This window comes from Trichechus manatus, unplaced genomic scaffold (genome assembly GCF_000243295.1).
Source record: "Trichechus manatus latirostris isolate Lorelei unplaced genomic scaffold, TriManLat1.0 scaffold00133, whole genome shotgun sequence".
NCBI classification, from domain to species: Eukaryota; Metazoa; Chordata; class Mammalia; order Sirenia; family Trichechidae; genus Trichechus; species Trichechus manatus.
In genome coordinates, this window is record NW_004444069.1 from 5,112,672 (window position 1) to 5,129,433 (window position 16,762).

The 16,762-nt window shown below is 45.2% G+C and overlaps 1 protein-coding gene across 1 annotated transcript in view; it reads left to right on the plus strand.

Moving 5' to 3' along the window:
• The first annotated feature begins 3,018 nt into the window (after window positions 1-3,018).
• The window catches only part of CA6 (carbonic anhydrase 6), a 24,064-nt gene continuing 10,320 nt past the window's right edge, over window positions 3,019-16,762 (plus strand). Inside the window, exons 1-5 of the mRNA XM_004385175.1 lie at window positions 3,019-3,085; window positions 5,747-5,926; window positions 9,793-9,941; window positions 11,227-11,319; window positions 14,526-14,595. Of these exons, the coding sequence (XP_004385232.1) occupies window positions 3,019-3,085; window positions 5,747-5,926; window positions 9,793-9,941; window positions 11,227-11,319; window positions 14,526-14,595 (559 nt within the window). The remainder of the gene's footprint in view (window positions 3,086-5,746; window positions 5,927-9,792; window positions 9,942-11,226; window positions 11,320-14,525; window positions 14,596-16,762) is intronic.

Here is a 16,762-nt window from a genome sequence, read left to right on the forward strand (position 1 = left end):
CTGCAGTTTCTCTGTCCCACAGCTCAGGCTCACTCAGACCCTTTCTTCACTGCACCTCCCCTTGCACCTGTGGATCAAAACCTCCCTGGGGGCTTCTGTCGCAATGTGACTTTTCAGCATCAGCTCCATCTGCAGCTACCTAATTCTTTCTGCGTTTCCTAATTCAGATTTCCAAGAAAACAATTTGGATGGGCTCAGCTCGTGTTTTCTTGCCAGATCGATGTCAGAGGTCTCTGGCGGGTCTAAGGGTGATGCCCACCCTTGCTCTTTGCAGCAGTGGGAGAGAGGAGCATCTGTGTTATGTGATCTACAAGGTGGCCCTTCCCACAGGGCTATGAGCACAGGCAGGCAGAGGTGGAGAAAAGGTTCTAATTTCTGAAAATGTGGAAAAGAGGTCCAGCAGAATTTCAAATTATCACGGAATCCAGACTTTCTGGAGCCATTGAGGCTGGATGAACCTCCAAAACTACTGCCCTGAGATAATCTTTAAACCAAAAACACCCCCTGAAGTCTTCTTTAAACCAAATAATGACTTCTGCCATTGAGTTGATTCCGACTCAGAGTGACCCTGTAGGACAGAATAGAACTGCCCGATAGGCTTTCCAAGCCTGTAAATCTTTATGGAAGCAGACTGCCTCATCTTTCTCCCATGGAGAGACTGGTGGGTTCAAACTGCTGACCTTTCTGTTAGCAGCTGAGTGCTTAACCCCTGTACCACGAGGGCTTCTTAAACCAAATAATAGTTGAGCTTAATTAGTAAAGACTGTCTACCTTGAACATTGTGCTCTTTTAAAGAATTATCTACATATATGGGATCGAACTGACAACAGCAACAGATGAGATAGGAAGCGTAGGAGGCCACTGCCTGTTTATGTTAATGAGGGAGGAACAATTTGGAAAAGGAAGGTGAGAATGGTTGCACAACCTGAAGGATGTAATCAATGTCACTGAAGTGTACCTGTATAAATTTTTAAACTGGTGTATGTTTTACTGTATATATTTTCAAGAACAATAAAAAATAAAATAAACTATTAAAAAATAAATCCATATACATACAAAATGAGATAAAGCAGCTGTGGCAAAATGTAACAATTAGAGACTCTAGATAAAGGGATCAATGGAAATTCTCCATATTAAATAGGAAATTTTCTGTAAGTTTAAACTTGCATCAAAATATTAAAGTTTCAGAGATATTTAGATGGTTACCAAAAAAAAAAAAAAAAAAAAAGGAAGAAAGGAAAAGAAGAAAAGAGTTCCATGAGTTGGAGATTAAGATTCCTCAATTTTTCTCTCTTGTTTCTTTACTTACTTTCTGGATGACAATGGTAAGTCACCTCTTTTCCCCATAAAATGAGGGGACTGAATAGATAATTATGGCTGACCCATGTCATTTGCCAGGCACTGCTCCCAGTACTCCCTACAGATTTACTGTACTGCCATTAACCCCTCTCAAAGATGGGGAAACAGACACAGAGAGGTTGAGTAACTTGCCCAAGGTCACACCTGGTAAGTGGCAGAGCTGGGCCTGAACCCTGGAAGTCTGGCTTCAGAACACTTGCTCTAAACCATGCTTTGCTTCCTCTAAGGTTTCTTTCAGCTGCTGTGCATTGTAGTTTTGTATTTTCAGTGGGATCTCTTCAGCAACTGATGCAACAGGATGCCCTTTTGAAATATCCGGGAGCTCGCGTATTCACCTTCAATGTCCTTGTTGGAACTCATACTGCCAGTGCCCTCTTACCATTCCATCATCCCTCTGACTCGGGGGAAAGTGAGCAACGAGCTGCGCGATGCCAGGGAGAGGATTAGCTCTGCCAGAACAGGATGCGCCTTTGTATCTGGCCTGGGTGACAGGTGCCCTGCAGGAACTCTGCCTGCCTTTTGCCTTCTTTGCCCTCTCTGAAGGTCATGGGAAACGTTGGCCTGTCAGCAGGCATAAACTCCAAAGTTTCCCCCTCAGTACATTTCAAGGACTGTTTACCCAGGTGGACACACATGGATTAGGCAACCCATTGATCAGACGCGTTTGATTGGTTTGGGTGTGACTGAGGGCACTGCAGCTGTCAGAACCAACACCTCTCATGGAGACACATGGACACCCACACTTGCTGGGATGGCCCAAAGACGTGTGCTGGGTTGTGGCTCATGAGCTGTATGCCCAGGCTCGCAATCAACCACCGACTCAGGGTGAGGGTAAGCACGTGACTGTCTCCAGATGGGATCCTCCATTCCGTGCGAGACCATGGAGCCCTGGCCATTTCCTCAAGTGTCTGGTTGTGGTTGGGAATCCCTGGGTGTCACAAACAGTTAAGCACTCAACTACTAGTCAAAAGGTTGGCGGCTTGAACCCATCTAGAAGCGTCTCGGAAGAAAAGACTGACAATCTGCTTCTGAAAGGTCATAGCCTTGAAAACCCTATGGAGCACAGTTCTACTCTGCAGACATGGGGTCGCCATGAGTTGGCGCTGACTCAATGGCAGCTAACAGCAACAGCAACTGGCTGTGGGCAGCACCAGTCTAGAGCGGTGGCTTGTGTCCCTGAGACAGGCAGGAAATACCAAGCGGGATCCAGCCAGCGCTTCCAGGGCACTGGCGATGCCCCTCACCAGCTCCCAGTGCTCCGTTTGCCAGGAGTGAGGGGACAGCAAGTACCATTGTTGGAGAAGGCCTTGCCACCTGCTCCTCTCTGCCTTGGGCATTTTCCCTTTCCCATCGACCTGGTCCACAAAGGCTGTACTGTGTGGCCTTGCCAGTGAATTTTCCTAAGCGGAGACCTTTATTTAATATCCAAACCCAGGAACTGGCCATAGTAATGACTAGGGAGGAGATCAGGTGAGTGTGCAGGCCACCTGGCCAAGGGAGCCAAGTCAGAAGGGCCCTTGTGGGGAGGATGTTATTGTTTTAGTGGGCACAGCAAAGGCTGGATTAGCCAGCCGGACTTGGTAAATTCTTCTTTATAGTTTCTGAGCCTTTAAAAGAAGAGCTTCCTCAGGATCTGTTCTGATTCCAGACCTGGATGCCATGAGGATGCTGGCAATTCTGCTGTCCCTGATCCTTGGTGCCCATGGGTCTGAGTGGACCTACTCAGGTAAGGCCCCCACCCCTCTCTCCACAGAAAGAGTGCGACTCCACTTCTTGGGGAGAGAGAGAAACCTGGTATTTTCCAGCCTGGCCAGGTAGACTACTCATGATTTTGTGTTCCTTGGTTGCTCATTTTGGGCTCAGACACCACCTTTTCAATGTCTTGGAAAGCATGGAGAACAAGCCAAATTTAAGCTTCAACTAAGGAAAAGAGGACATAATTCTCCCCGTCACCAGCCCTTCCTCACTCGCAGGTTTTTTTGTTTGCTCTAAGCCCTTTTCCACCCATGATGTTGGCTGGTTCAAGAGCCCAATCACTGCTTCCGATCGCAACACCACTTGCTTTATTGGTCTGCATAAGTGGAAAAGGAGGTTGCTAGAAAGGATGTCCTGTAGTCTCCCAGAGGGGGTTGCAGCCTGGTGACAGCCTTCCTTCTTGGAAATGTCATGATACGCACTGTTCACCCAGAACATCTCGGCTTGACGAGAACACCAGTTACCTTTAGGTCGCCACCAGCCTGCCATCTCTTGGTGGCAACGGCCTTGCTGAGAATTGAACTTGCACGTTATCTGAAACCCGACTTTCCAAGGTGAAATTGAGAATGCTGGCATTTAGCATGGGCTCAGGACCACTTGACCCAAAGATAGGAAGGCTGTGTCTGTGGACACCAAAACACCCCTCCCATGTGGCACCCGATAGAGCTCCTGCCCCTCTTTTCTGTACTGGGAATATACATGGAATGGGGTCCCAGGAGGAGATGAGGCTTGTGACCATTGGCAGAGGCAAGAGGCAAATGCAGGGTTGAACTTGTTCTTGGTACCATTTGCCCTTGACCCAGGCACCTGCCTGGCAAAGAATAAATGCAGGTGAATGCTATATCCTGTTAAGTCAAGGGACATGATGTGAGGGTAGGAGAGTCCAGCTTCAGAGGGCAGGACTGCATACTCTGACCAACCATTCAGTTCGCAAGCCGAGGAACTCCACACGCCTGCCTGTTACACAAAGACTCTGGGGCTTTCTGCCTCACCTGGCCCCACCTGTACTGGGGGTGTTTCAGAGACCAAGGAAGACAGAGGACTCAAACAATGACAGTCTTGTCCTTCCCGGGCTCAGCCTAGTCTCTGAGACTGTGTGCCTCCTGGGAAGACACTAGGCATCCCAGAGAACTTTCCAGAAACTACCACAAGTGCCTTCAGGAATTACTTGAGAGACACCCCAATACTGGTAGGGGCGCGGGCCAAGACGCTTTGATTTATGAAGGGGCAGCTCTTGGAGCCTCTTGCCTTGGTTCTGATATCCTGCCTCTGGGAAACGAATTGTTTAAAAATTGGTTTGTATTATTAAATGGAGTCCCTGAGTGGTGTAAACAGTTAATGCTCTCGCTTGCTAACAGAAAGATTGGAGGTTCAAGTCCACCCAGAGGAGTTCGGAAGAAAGGCCTGGAGATCTGCTTCTGAAATATCACCCATTGAAAACCCTGTGGAGTGCATTTCTACTCTGATACACATGTGGGGGCGGGGGTGGGTTGCCATGAATCAGAATAGACTGGACTGCAACTGGCTTTGTTTTATTTTTCATTATTACATAGTGAACAGAAGAGGAGAAAAATAGTCAACTTTTCTATTGATTGCAAAACCAAGAAGTGGTGTGAGGCCCAACTACAAACTCCTTTCTTAAAACAAGCTGTGCATTTACCACCTAGCTACTCCCTAAAGTGGGAAGGGTGAGCACGCGTTCCCAATGGCAAGCAGGGGAAACCAGGACCCGCAGTGATTTGGAGGCTACGTCATCCTCCATTACCATCACCCCCCCACCCTGTCACTATTCATCCTCTTTAAAAAGAGAAACGTCCTTTTTAAAATTTGAAAAGATTTTTTAGTTTGTCATTCGATGTCATCTTTGAACCTAATGCTTCCTTAACCAAAACCCTTTGCTACTGCCCCATAGGGTTTCCAAGGCTGTAATTTTTACAAAGCAGACTGCCACATCTTTCTCCCACAGAATGGCTGGTGGGTTCAAACTGCCGACCTTTTGGTTAGCAGCCGAGTGCTTAACCACTTTGCCACCAGGGCTCTTTAACCCTTCCTTAGTTGCCCTCACTTAGTAGGTGTAGCTGTCACCCAGGGAGTCTTTACCATTCCGGGAACCTCTAAAAGGGGCTGGGCGCAAGAAAACAGATGAAGGAGGTCCTGCAGCCTGAGGTGGAGGGGGCTGTGTAACTGCTGGGGGCTTAGAAAGGAAAGTTGTGTTATTCAGAGGAAACGAGGAAAAGCCCCTGTTAGTAACATGGTAATACCACGCCCAACGATTTCAGCTGAAAATAATTCAAAGGGAAAATAAATCTATGTATTAAAGACTTCCATTGCTTTCAAAGCACTAAGCAATGCTTGCAGGGCCAGTGGTTGCAAGTTGGAACATGAAAATTAGAAATCAGAACAAAAGCCCCAAAACAGCTGGGGTCCTTGGGGGTTCATTTAAAAGCTCCTTTATCCTCCTTCCACAGGCCCTGCCTCTGCTTTCTAGAAGGCAGCACCTTGGGCCTCCCACACGGTGGGCCCTGGCCTCTGCCCTGGGTGAGGTGGCTGGTGGGTGCACCCCTACCCACGGGGAGGGCTTGACCTGGGCAGCCCCTCCACCTTCGCCCTGCTTGGTTCTCTCCTGTTTCAGAGGGGCCGGTGGGCCAGGAACACTGGCCTGACTACTACGCAGCCTGTGGCGGGCAGAGGCAGTCACCCATCAAACTGCAGAAGAAGACGGTGAGGTACAACCCCTCCTTGAAGGAGCTGAAACTGAAGGGCTATGAGGCCCAGCAGGGCAAGTTCTCCATGACCAACAACGGCCATACAGGTAAGGAGTGGGCAAGAGGCTCCCAGTCCCAGCAGCCCCAGAGAGAGGCCGAGGGAAAGGCAGATGATGGCCACCAGGAGCAGCCAGAACAGAGATGCAGAGCCCAGCCTTGGAGCTCAGGGCCTCAGGCAGGAGGACCGACAACAGCCATGGGACCAATATATATATTTTTAAATATCCAAGAATACGTTTTCATAGGCTTCAGAAAAGCTTGAAGGCCCAAGGCACTGGGCTTCTAATGTTCAGTGGGAAAAGGAATACACACTCTCTCGTTTTTAAAATTTATTTTATTTTTGTTGTTGTTGAGAATGTACATAGCAGAACATACACAGCAGAGCATACACAAATCCAGCAATTTCTACATGTACAGTCCAGTGACATTGATTACATTCTTCAAATTATGCAACTATTCTCATCCTCCTTTTCCAAACTGTTACTCCCCCATTAACATAAACTCACTGCCCCCTAAGTTTCCTATCTAATCTTTCAAGTGGCTGTTGTCAATTTGATCCCATATAGATAGTTCTTAAAACAACACAATGCTCAAGGCAGACATTCTTTACTAATTAAGCTCAACTATTGTTTGGTTTAACAATAGTTTAACTTCAGGGCATATTTCTGGTTTAAGGTTTAAATATTATCTCAGGGCAATAGTTTCAGGGGTTCATTCAGCCTCCATGGCTCCAGAAAGTCTGAATTCCATGAGAATGTGAAATTCTGTTCTTAATTTTTCCCCTCTTGATCAGGATTCTTCAACAGAATCTTTGATCAAAACGTTCAGTAATGGTAGCCAAGCAACACTGCTCTCTTAATACATACTACCTGCCACTCCATCTACTAAGCTCCTTGAGAGTGGAGACAATCTCTCATTCATCTTTCTCTCACAGTACCTGGCACAGAGCTTGGCATAGAGCAGATGCTTAAAAATGTTCACTGCATTTGGGAAAAGACCTGTACATAAAAGGATAAATCCCCAAATAGGCCACCATTAGGGCCTCGGGCTTCTGAGCAGGTTTTGATCTTTGAAGGTTGTAGGGGAGGCTGGTGTGCCCTTTTTTTTTTTAAACTTTCATTTTGAAATAGTTTTTGACTTGCAGAAAAGTTGCAAAAATAGCACCGAGTTCCCATATTCAGACAATATTCCCTAATATTAATATCTTACAACCATAGTATAATAATTATCAAACCCCAGAGTTAAGATTAATACAACACTATTGACTAATCCACATACCTTATTTGAATTTCATCACTTTTCCCGTTTGTGGCCTTTTTCTGGTCCAGGATCAAATCCAGGATCTCACATTGCTTTTAGCTGTCGAATTTCCCAAGTCTCCTCCAATTTGTGCCAGTTCCTCAGTCTTTCTTTGGCTTTTGTGACCTTGCCATGTTGCTGATTGTATCTTGAGCAAAGAAAAATGTTCAGATCATGTTGTTTTTGTGGTCTGAGAAGAAATCAGCTTAACTGGTTGCCCATGAGGTGGAAGCAACGTCTCCTGGAAGTTAAATTAATTTTCAGAATCTGTAAGGTTGCTCAGCATCAGATACCTCAGTATTGCCTTTTCAGAGATACAGTGACAAGCTCAGAATTATCGCCCTTTTCCAGGCTGCCTGCAATGTCCTGTGGATGTCACTTGAGAATTGAGACAGTGTCTCTGGAGAATTGTGTTTTGGGGAAACATGATTGTCAGTATCCCTATCCTTGTTTAGGTGGTGCTAACTGTTCACCGGGAAGCCCTGGCCTGGTTCCTTAGCTTCCCAATCCTCCAATCAGTTCTCTGCACAGCTGATTCTACACACTTCTTTTTAAAGGTGCTTCCATTTTTTTCCATATGACTGTTGATTTGAGGCTGACCACATCCTAAGGAGCCCTAGTGGTGCAATGGTTAAGCACTTGGCTACTAACCGGAAGGTCAGTGGCTCCGCAGGAGAAAAGACTGTCAATCTGCTCTCATAAAGATTACAGCCTAGGAAACCCTATGAGGCAGTTCTACTCTGTCACATGGGGTCACTATAAGTCGGAATCGACTTGTCGGCCCCCAACAACAACAACATCCTAAACACTAAATACAAAGCACCTCCACCGCCAGAGGACATGTTCGAATCTTCAAGGCAAGAGTCCTGCCTTACAGCATATTACATTATGAATTTAATCATAGCTTCCCACTCCTTTAGACAATTTGGAAGGGAAAAAGGGGCCTCTGACAGATATCAAATACCTAATATTTGCTTTTTAAAAAAACGTATTTGTTTATAACTCTCTTGGTTACCTAGTGCTGCTGTAACAGAAATGCCACAAGTGGGTGGCTATAAAGAACAGAATTAATTTTCTCACAGTTCTGGAGGATAGAAGTCCAAATTCAGGGCATGGCTCTAGGGAGAAATCCTTCCTTGTTGATTTCAACTCCTAGTAGCTGCCAGCAATCTTTGGTGTTCCTGGGCTCGCAGATGCATCTGTCTCCGTCATCGGTCTTCCTTTCCCCCATGTGAGTGTCTCTGTCAGTATCCCTATTCTTGTTTATGTGGTGCTAACTGGTCACTGGGGAAGCCCTGGCCTGGTTCTGTTCTGCTCTTTTTATAACCCCAAAGAGATTAGGTTTAGGACTCACTCTACTCTAATGTGGTCTGGAATGACCACGTTAACACAACCCAAGAAAACCCCAGTTTCCAAATAGGGTCTTATTTACAGTACAGGGGCTAGTATTCCAACACATATTTTGCGGGAGACACAATTCAATCCATAACATGAACCATCTTTGATGACTTTAAATAGAAAGACCTTGCCAGTAAGACAGATGCTGCTTGTCCCTTTCCATAATCTCATAGATATTTTTTTTAGTCACTCTCTGTCACTCTCCACCTCTCCTTTTTGCGTAGCTCATTCCCAAAGATACACATTTCCCTAAGACCTGAGTCAGTGAAACCAACAACTATAGTTGCCTGCTTGTAGTTCTTTCCTGGTGTGACTGGTTGTAGAGCATGAGGCAGGAGGAAACTAGGAGAATGATCTGTTTTTCCCATCAGTAAGAGCCTTGCATTTTAATGCATCCATTTATGATCACAGTCAATGTGCATAAATCCAAAACCAAGAGTCTACCAATAGCATATTCCCTGACTTGCTATAGAGTACAGTCTCTTCTTTGGAAGACAAATTGAGCCATGTCATGGAGAAGTGGGAAAAGTTCTGGATGGCGTCTAGATGCCTGTTTCATGGCCCAGCTTTGCCCCTGACTGATGACTTTGAGCAGTCTTCCCACCTCCTTGAGTCTGCTTCCTTGTCCATAAAATAAACTTGTCGAACCCCAGCAGGGATTACCTCCAAGTAGAGTTGGCTTTTAGTTGGGCTAGTTCTAGAAGGCTACATGGCATGAGGATTTTAACCACAGCATGAAGTGGATAGCTACCTCAATGTGGCTTTATAAACAGTACAATTCTGGGTAGCAAAATTTATCAAAATAGCCCCAAGAGGCCCAGCTTATTATTCCTACACTTTGCATAAATTCCAAATTTGGCCAGAGGTGGAGAGAGGATTTCTGAGTTTCCTCACCCACTGGCCATATTTTTTTCAGAGCCAACAGGCTGGGATCTGCCACTCCATGGTCCTGCCCCTGACCTGATCTTGGGCAGGAAGTTGTGTACCCTGGAGAGGTGCCTGTCCTAGCCCAACATAATCAGCGCCCAGTACCTGTCTTGACCTCACCCTGTGCCCTGAGTGCCAGCTACCGCCTCCCCACTGGTGGCCTGCTCATAACATTCTAAGCCAGTCTACAGTACTGGCTTGTCCTAGGAGCAAGCGGGTGGGAGGTGACCAGGAAGGTGACCCAGTCACATCCCACTCTGCACCATTCCCGCCCCTGCCCTCTTTCCAGTGCAGATCACACTGCTTCCCACCATGCGCATGACAGCCCCTGATGGCACCAAGTACATCGCTGAGCAGATGCACTTCCACTGGGGTGGCAGATCCTCTGAGATGAGCGGCTCCGAGCACACCATCGACGGGCGCAGGTTTATGATTGAGGTATCGTAAAGACCCACTTCCCTTGTTAAAATAGCCAAAAAGACTTTTTATAATGATGACAGTCAAGTCATCCCGAGATCAAGTTGATTTTTCATTTATTCAACAACTATTGGATTGATCAACACTCTGTGCAGGAGTACACAGGCAGGGTCCCCGTCTCCATGGAATTTACAGCAAGGTAGGAGCTCACAGCCACAGGGTGGGACTAGCCTCTCGTGATTTCAGCTGGATTTCCATGTGTTAGATTTTCTGTCTGCTTTCTCTTGACTGAATTCCTCCTTAGGATGACTGCAGGTCTACAGTGGCCTCCTGGGGCCGGGGAGTGTCACATGGTGGGTTTCCCCTTATGGAACAAGGATCTTGGGATACTACAGAGGCCGTAGTCATTTAGCAGCTACTTACTTCAAGAGATGGATGCTCTGTGCTAGGCTGAGCTGGCTGCCGGAGATGTGGTCCCTGCCCTCACAGAGCTCAGAGTTGACTGAGAAACTCACGGTCAAGTCCTCTACCTGTAAGAGGGGGACACTTCTCTTGTTAAACTTTTCTCAGAGCTGGACTCTTCCCTAATCTGAAGGTGACCTCCCAGCCCATTTGCTCCCCACTGGAGTGTCTCATCTTCTTACTCAGCATTTGGTCGCCTCTCTCTGGCTGCTATGTCTCTTGAAATGAGGTGTTGGTTTTCTCCACTGCCCATGGCCCTAGGAGACCAGGATGTGAAGGTCCATGGGGTGGTGGCTGCCCTGTGAGCATGGGCGGCCTGGTAGTTTCTGTTCTTTGGACCAGAAGGAACACAGTTCTCCTCTGGGTCCTTCACATTCAGAAAGATGGTGCAGGTTCCCCCATCCCCCTATTCCAGGACAGCAGCAGCAGTCAGGCAGGTATGGGTGCCCTCAGATGAGCCAAGCTCCATTTTCTGCCACTGTTCCCTAGCTCTTTATTCCAGAAGAACAAAGGCTCATGCCCACTCACCCCCAGAGACCTCAGAGAACCTGGTGGCTTCATGTGATCCCTCGACTCTGCCAGTTTGTTTACTGGGGAAGGAGTTAGGGGCCAGTGAAATGCCCTCGGGTTACCATCTCCCCAGAATCCCACTCAAATTCCTTCCATTCTTTGAGAATTTTGTGGTCTTGATAGATGGGGTTGGTAGCCCAGATGGAGGAGATGAAGATAAGAAGTTTTTTGTATGGGGCAGTCTGAGGCCTTGGAAAAAGCACCTTTCTTTCTTTCCCTCCTTCCATGAAGTCTGTATTAACTGCCACTGACATATCCTTCCTTGCCCCCACAGATTCACGTTGTTCACTACAACTCTAAATACAAGAGCTACGATATAGCCAAAGATGCCCCTGATGGTTTGGCTGTACTGGCAGCCCTCTATGAGGTAGGCTGAAACTACGCATGTGTGCCTGCATTTGAAGTTATCAGGTTATGTCCAAACATGGCTTTAAGTCTAGATAAAGGATCTTTCTTTCTAACCCTTTTCATTCTTCCCTGAGCTCACAATTCTTGGAGATCCTGACTCGATGGAAGATCGACCCCTTTCCAGTCCTGTTCAGTCACTGTGCTCTTTCTGTGTTATTAACCTCAAGGACCTTGGAAGACTGAAGAAGCAGACTTAAAAGAGCTGGAATCACAAAAGGGTTGACTGGACACACCTGGTCTGAGGGGCAAGGGAAAGCCCCATAAGTTGATCAGACAAAGGAAACACCACTGCATTTCTAAGAAAATCTGGTGAGAGGACTTCTGGCTATGGTGATGAGAAGTGGCGGGCAAATCCAATCCCCACAAAATAAGTATTAAGCTGGTAAAATTGTCAAAAACAACCATTTCAGCAGTCTGGAAGTTGACCAAAGACAAACAACAAATTGAGAAGCATTTATTTGTGAAAAATGACTAGAATTTTGAGTAAGAACAATGGGAGTATGTGGCCTTCTTGCTTGAGGTTGTTCTCATCCCCACCCCTAGCTTGGTCAGCAAGGTTGTTTTATCAGGACAGGGCTGATCACAAAAAACCAACTTCATTGCCAGAAGAAGCTGACTTGATTTGGGGTGAAAGCTGGAACCCCACACTCCAGGGCACTGTCAGTAAAAAGCAAACTCAGAAAAGACAGAAAACAAACAAGAGAAACTTGCAGTTCTGCGAATCTGAGGTTGTGATCCAAGTTGGGGTCAGTGGCTGACCAGCCAGAAATTGAATGAAGAGATCCTGGAAATGAGAGAACTATGTAATTTTTACAAGACTTACTGGTGGAAAGTAAAAGCTGAGACCGACATGAAAATTGTCTGAACTTTGAATGTGCTTCTCAATCCACACACAGATCAATCAGCAGAAGGTTGAAGTCTTATGGGCTGAGGGATTTCAGCACAACCTATGTCCAAATCATGGGCTCACCATGAAGCTATGCCGACTCCAGTTGACCCCTAGGAAGTCAGGCTAAAATACAAAAATAAGTTAAAAATGGAGCAGAGATATCAGTGGCTGCATACTGCAGGGGAGACATTTCTTGCAGATTAAGTCCAGGTGAGTTACTAAACAAATACACAAACAAAAAACCCTCAGGACAATTAAAAAAAAATCAAGATCCAGAGTTGCCACCATGTATTATCTAAAATGTCTAGTTTTCAACAACAGCAAAAAAATTGAAGCATGCAAAGAAACAGGAAAATGTGAGCCGTACTTAGGAAAAAATGCACTCAATAGGAATGACTCTGAGTGGGCTGAGTGATTTAGTAGGCAAGGTCTTCAAAACAACTATTATAAATATGTTCAAAGAATTAAAGGAAACTATGTTGAAATAGTTAAAGGAAAATATGTCAGTGACTTAAAAAAAGGGGGGGGGGAGGTGAATCTCACTAGAGAAACAAACTATAAAAATGTACCAGATGGAAATTCTAGAGTTGAAAATTACAATTAAAAAAAGAAAGAAAGAAAAAGTCACTAGATAGGCTCAAAGCAGATTTCAGATGGCAGAAGAAAGAATCACTGCATTTGAAGATAGACTGAAGAAATCATCCAATCTGAAGTACAGAGAAAAAAGACTGAAGAAAAATGAACAGAGCCTTAGAGACTCATAGGGTATACCAATAGATGTGTAATGGGAGTCCAGGAGAAGAGACAGATAAAGTAGCAGAAAAAATACTTAAAGAAATAATGGCTGAAAAATTCCCAAATTTGATGATCTGAGAAACTCAACAAATTCCAAGTCAGATAAACATTTAGACACAACAGTCAAAATGCTGAAATCCCGAAGACAAACAGAAATCTTAAAAACAGCAAGAGAAAAAGGATTCATTATGTACTTGGGGATGACAACACAATGAATGGCTGACTGATCATCAGAAACAAGTCATTAGAAGGCAGTGGAATAACATTCAAAGTGCTGGAAAAAAACCTGTCAACCAAGAGTTCTATATCCAGCTAAACTATCGTTCAAAAAAATGAAGGCAAAATAAAGACATTTCCAGATTTTTAAAAAACTGAGATAATTTGTTTTTAGTGGACCTGTTTACAAGAAATACTAAAGGAAATCCTTCTTGCTGAAAGGAAATTACACCAGACAGTAACTCAAATCCACAGAAAGAAATGAAGAGTGCTGAAAATTGTAAATATAAAAAACTATATAGTTTTTTTTACTCTTCTTAATTTCTTAAAAAACATAAGATTGCTTAAAGCAATAATTAAAACACAGTATTGTTGGGCTTATCACATATGTAGATGTAATATACATGACAAAAATAGAAGGAGGGGGAAGAAATCAAGCTGTATTGGAGCAAAGTTACTATATTTTACTGGAATTAAGTTAGTATTAACATAGATTATGATAAATTAAGTTGTATATTGTAATTACTTGAGCAACCACTAAGAAAATAATTGAAAATGATTAAATGGTAGACTGAAAGTATTTGTTTAACAAAAAAGAGGGCAGCAAAGCTGGAACAGAGGAACAAAAGGTCATAAGACATGTAGAAAACAAACAGCACAATGGCAGTTATAAACCCAGGAAAGCTTGAGTTTATGCACAGTGGAAGAGGAACTGGAGGCTGAATCAACAACACTGACTGAAAAGAACCATTGAAAGTAGATCTTTTTCACCAAATGCAACTTTTCTGTCTCTCTAAAAATAAACATTCATACAAAAATTTACAAATGGCGTGGCAGTGGGTGGAACTGGGACACTTTGCCTTGAACATCTGGCCATCCTCTCCCCAGTCAAAAGTCTCAAGGACGAAGAAGACAGCTCATGAGTTTAAGCTTCCTTCATCACACTGAATTTGATTGTGACCAACAGGGCCCCAAACAAGCTGGTTGGGGCTGTTTTTAGCAGTGCCTTTGGCCATTCTCTAAGGGCATCACCAGTCACCGAAAATCTCCTTTCCCTGGAAGCTTCAGGGAATGCCTCTCTTGAAGAGACTTATAAGCTTAGAGAATAACCAGGTGGTCTTCCCCCACCATAACTGGGGCATATGCTGCCTCCTCCTTGCTTTCAAGGCTCTGCCCAATCTGCTAGAAAACAAAACAGCTGGATTAGTAAGGACAGAGCAGGAGGTCTCTTCACTTATGTTAACTGCTCTGTATTTTTCCTACAGGTCCAGGATAATGCTGAAAACACTTATTACAGCAAGCTCATTTCCCAGTTGCAGAACATCAAGTATCCAGGTAAGGGAAGCCAACGTGGCTGCAGGAGGGAAGAAGAATGAGCAGGAGGGATGGATGTTGCAAAAGGCTGGAGAGGGTGCAGGGGAAGGGTGAAGATGGTGGTGAGGGTGGCAGATAAGCCCTACCAGGGGAGCACAAAGTTTCTTGTTCATAAACTCTACCACTCATAAACTCACATGACTACAACTTCTGAATGGCTAGAGTTCCACTACCTACCCAGTTGCCACTGAGTTGACTCCGACTCATGGCAATCCCATGTGTGTCAGAGTGGAACTGGGCTCCGTAGGGTTTTCCATGGCTGATTTTTCAAGTAGACTACCAAGCCTTTACTTCCCAGGCACCTCTGGGTGGACTCAAACCTCCACCCTTTTGGTTAGCAGCCGAACATGCTAACCATTTGCACTACCTAGGGACTCCACTAACTAGGGATTTCTTTAGTTAAGTGACGCTTACCTCTGGCCCCAGCTGGCAATGATTACCTTATTTTAGAGTCAACCCTGGTTACTAAAGAGAGATGCCCTTCTTAGTTTCAAGCGGAGAAGAGTCTCAGAAGTGAAGCCCCTCATCATCCCACCTAGACCCACAGACACTCGGGGGTGGTCTCCCCTTCCCTCTGTTCCCAGGAGCCAGATACCTTGTCAGAGCCACCACCCACTGTCATGCACATCCCTGACCTTGTAATCACCAATAACTATGTCAGCTCTGAAGTCTTCATTTCGTAGCCTCCCAGATCACGGACTTCAGTATCCCCTTCTCACCCCCCACCACCAGTAATTCCTCTGACCTGAGTCTTCCCACTCAAGGGCCTCCGTGTTCTCACTACTAGTCACCCCTCATATCCTTCCATCTCTCCTTACCTAGTTTAGACTCCAGGGGCCATTAGTATAACACTCCCTACAAATACCCTCAAGGTCTTCACCTTTCCACCCACAAACTCACTGGCAGAGCCCCAAACCAACTCTTGGCTACTCAGAACCTGGAGCCAAATAGCTGAATGTTGTTGGAAAGACAGAATGCACAACCGTGTGACTGGTATTATTTTTATGGGGTTGCCATGACTCCACAGCAACTGAAACACACAAAAATAAATATGAATAGATACTAATACTGCCTGGAAATCCTACCATATTAACTCTGGGAATTTGCTTTTCCCTCTCCAAAATTATTATTTCACACTTTCTCCTCTCCACTGAAGCCCTCTTTTCCCTGCCCCCGCTCCTACCTCATTGTTAATGACCTTGCCTCCCACTTCACTGAGACAGCAAAAGCAACCAGTGAGAAACGCATTCATCTTCTTCTCAACCTATCTGCCTCGGGACCAAACCCCATGTCTCCTGTTACAATGGATGAAAAATCCCTGCTCTTGTCAAAGACCAACACCTTCCTTCCATGTGAGAACTGACAACACCGCTCTCTTGTTCTCCAGGCCTTTTCTTCTGCTCTTATCCCCATTCTCTCCTGTATCGTTAATTTCTTATTCTTCCTTGAGTGAGTCATTCTCCCAGGCACATCAGTCTAATACCCCCCACCTCAGATCATAAACACAACTATCTCTTGACCACCACCAGACCCCCAGCTTCCACCCCACTCTTCTGATCCTTTTGAAAGAGTTGTACTTCCTCATCCCATGCCCCTTTAATCTGGTCTTACTACTCCACCGAGCCTGTGAGGTTGCCCCCTACTGGCCACTTTTCTACTCTTAATTGACCTCGCAACAACCTCTATTACACCATACACCACAGCTTTCATTCTGGCGAGTCCAACCCCACCCCTCTGGCTCTGTTCTCTTGGTCTCTTTTTCTGGTTGCTGCTCTAAATGTTGAATGTTGCCACAATTCCGTCCTTGCTTGGCACAACCTCATTCAATCCCATGGTTTAAAATCCTTCCAATGACAGTGTTGTTGTCAGGTGCTGTTTAGTCTGTTCTGACTCATACAGACCCTATGTACAACAGAACAAAACATTACCTGGTCCTACACCATTCTCACAGTCATTGTTACACTTGAGTCCATTGTTGCAGCCACTGTGTCAATCCATCTTTTTTTTTTTTTGACTTTTTTATTCTACTTCAGGTGACGGTTTAGAGAACAAATAGTTTCTCATTAAACAGTAGTACACATATTGTTTTATGACATTGGTTAACAACCCCACAACATGTCAACCCTCT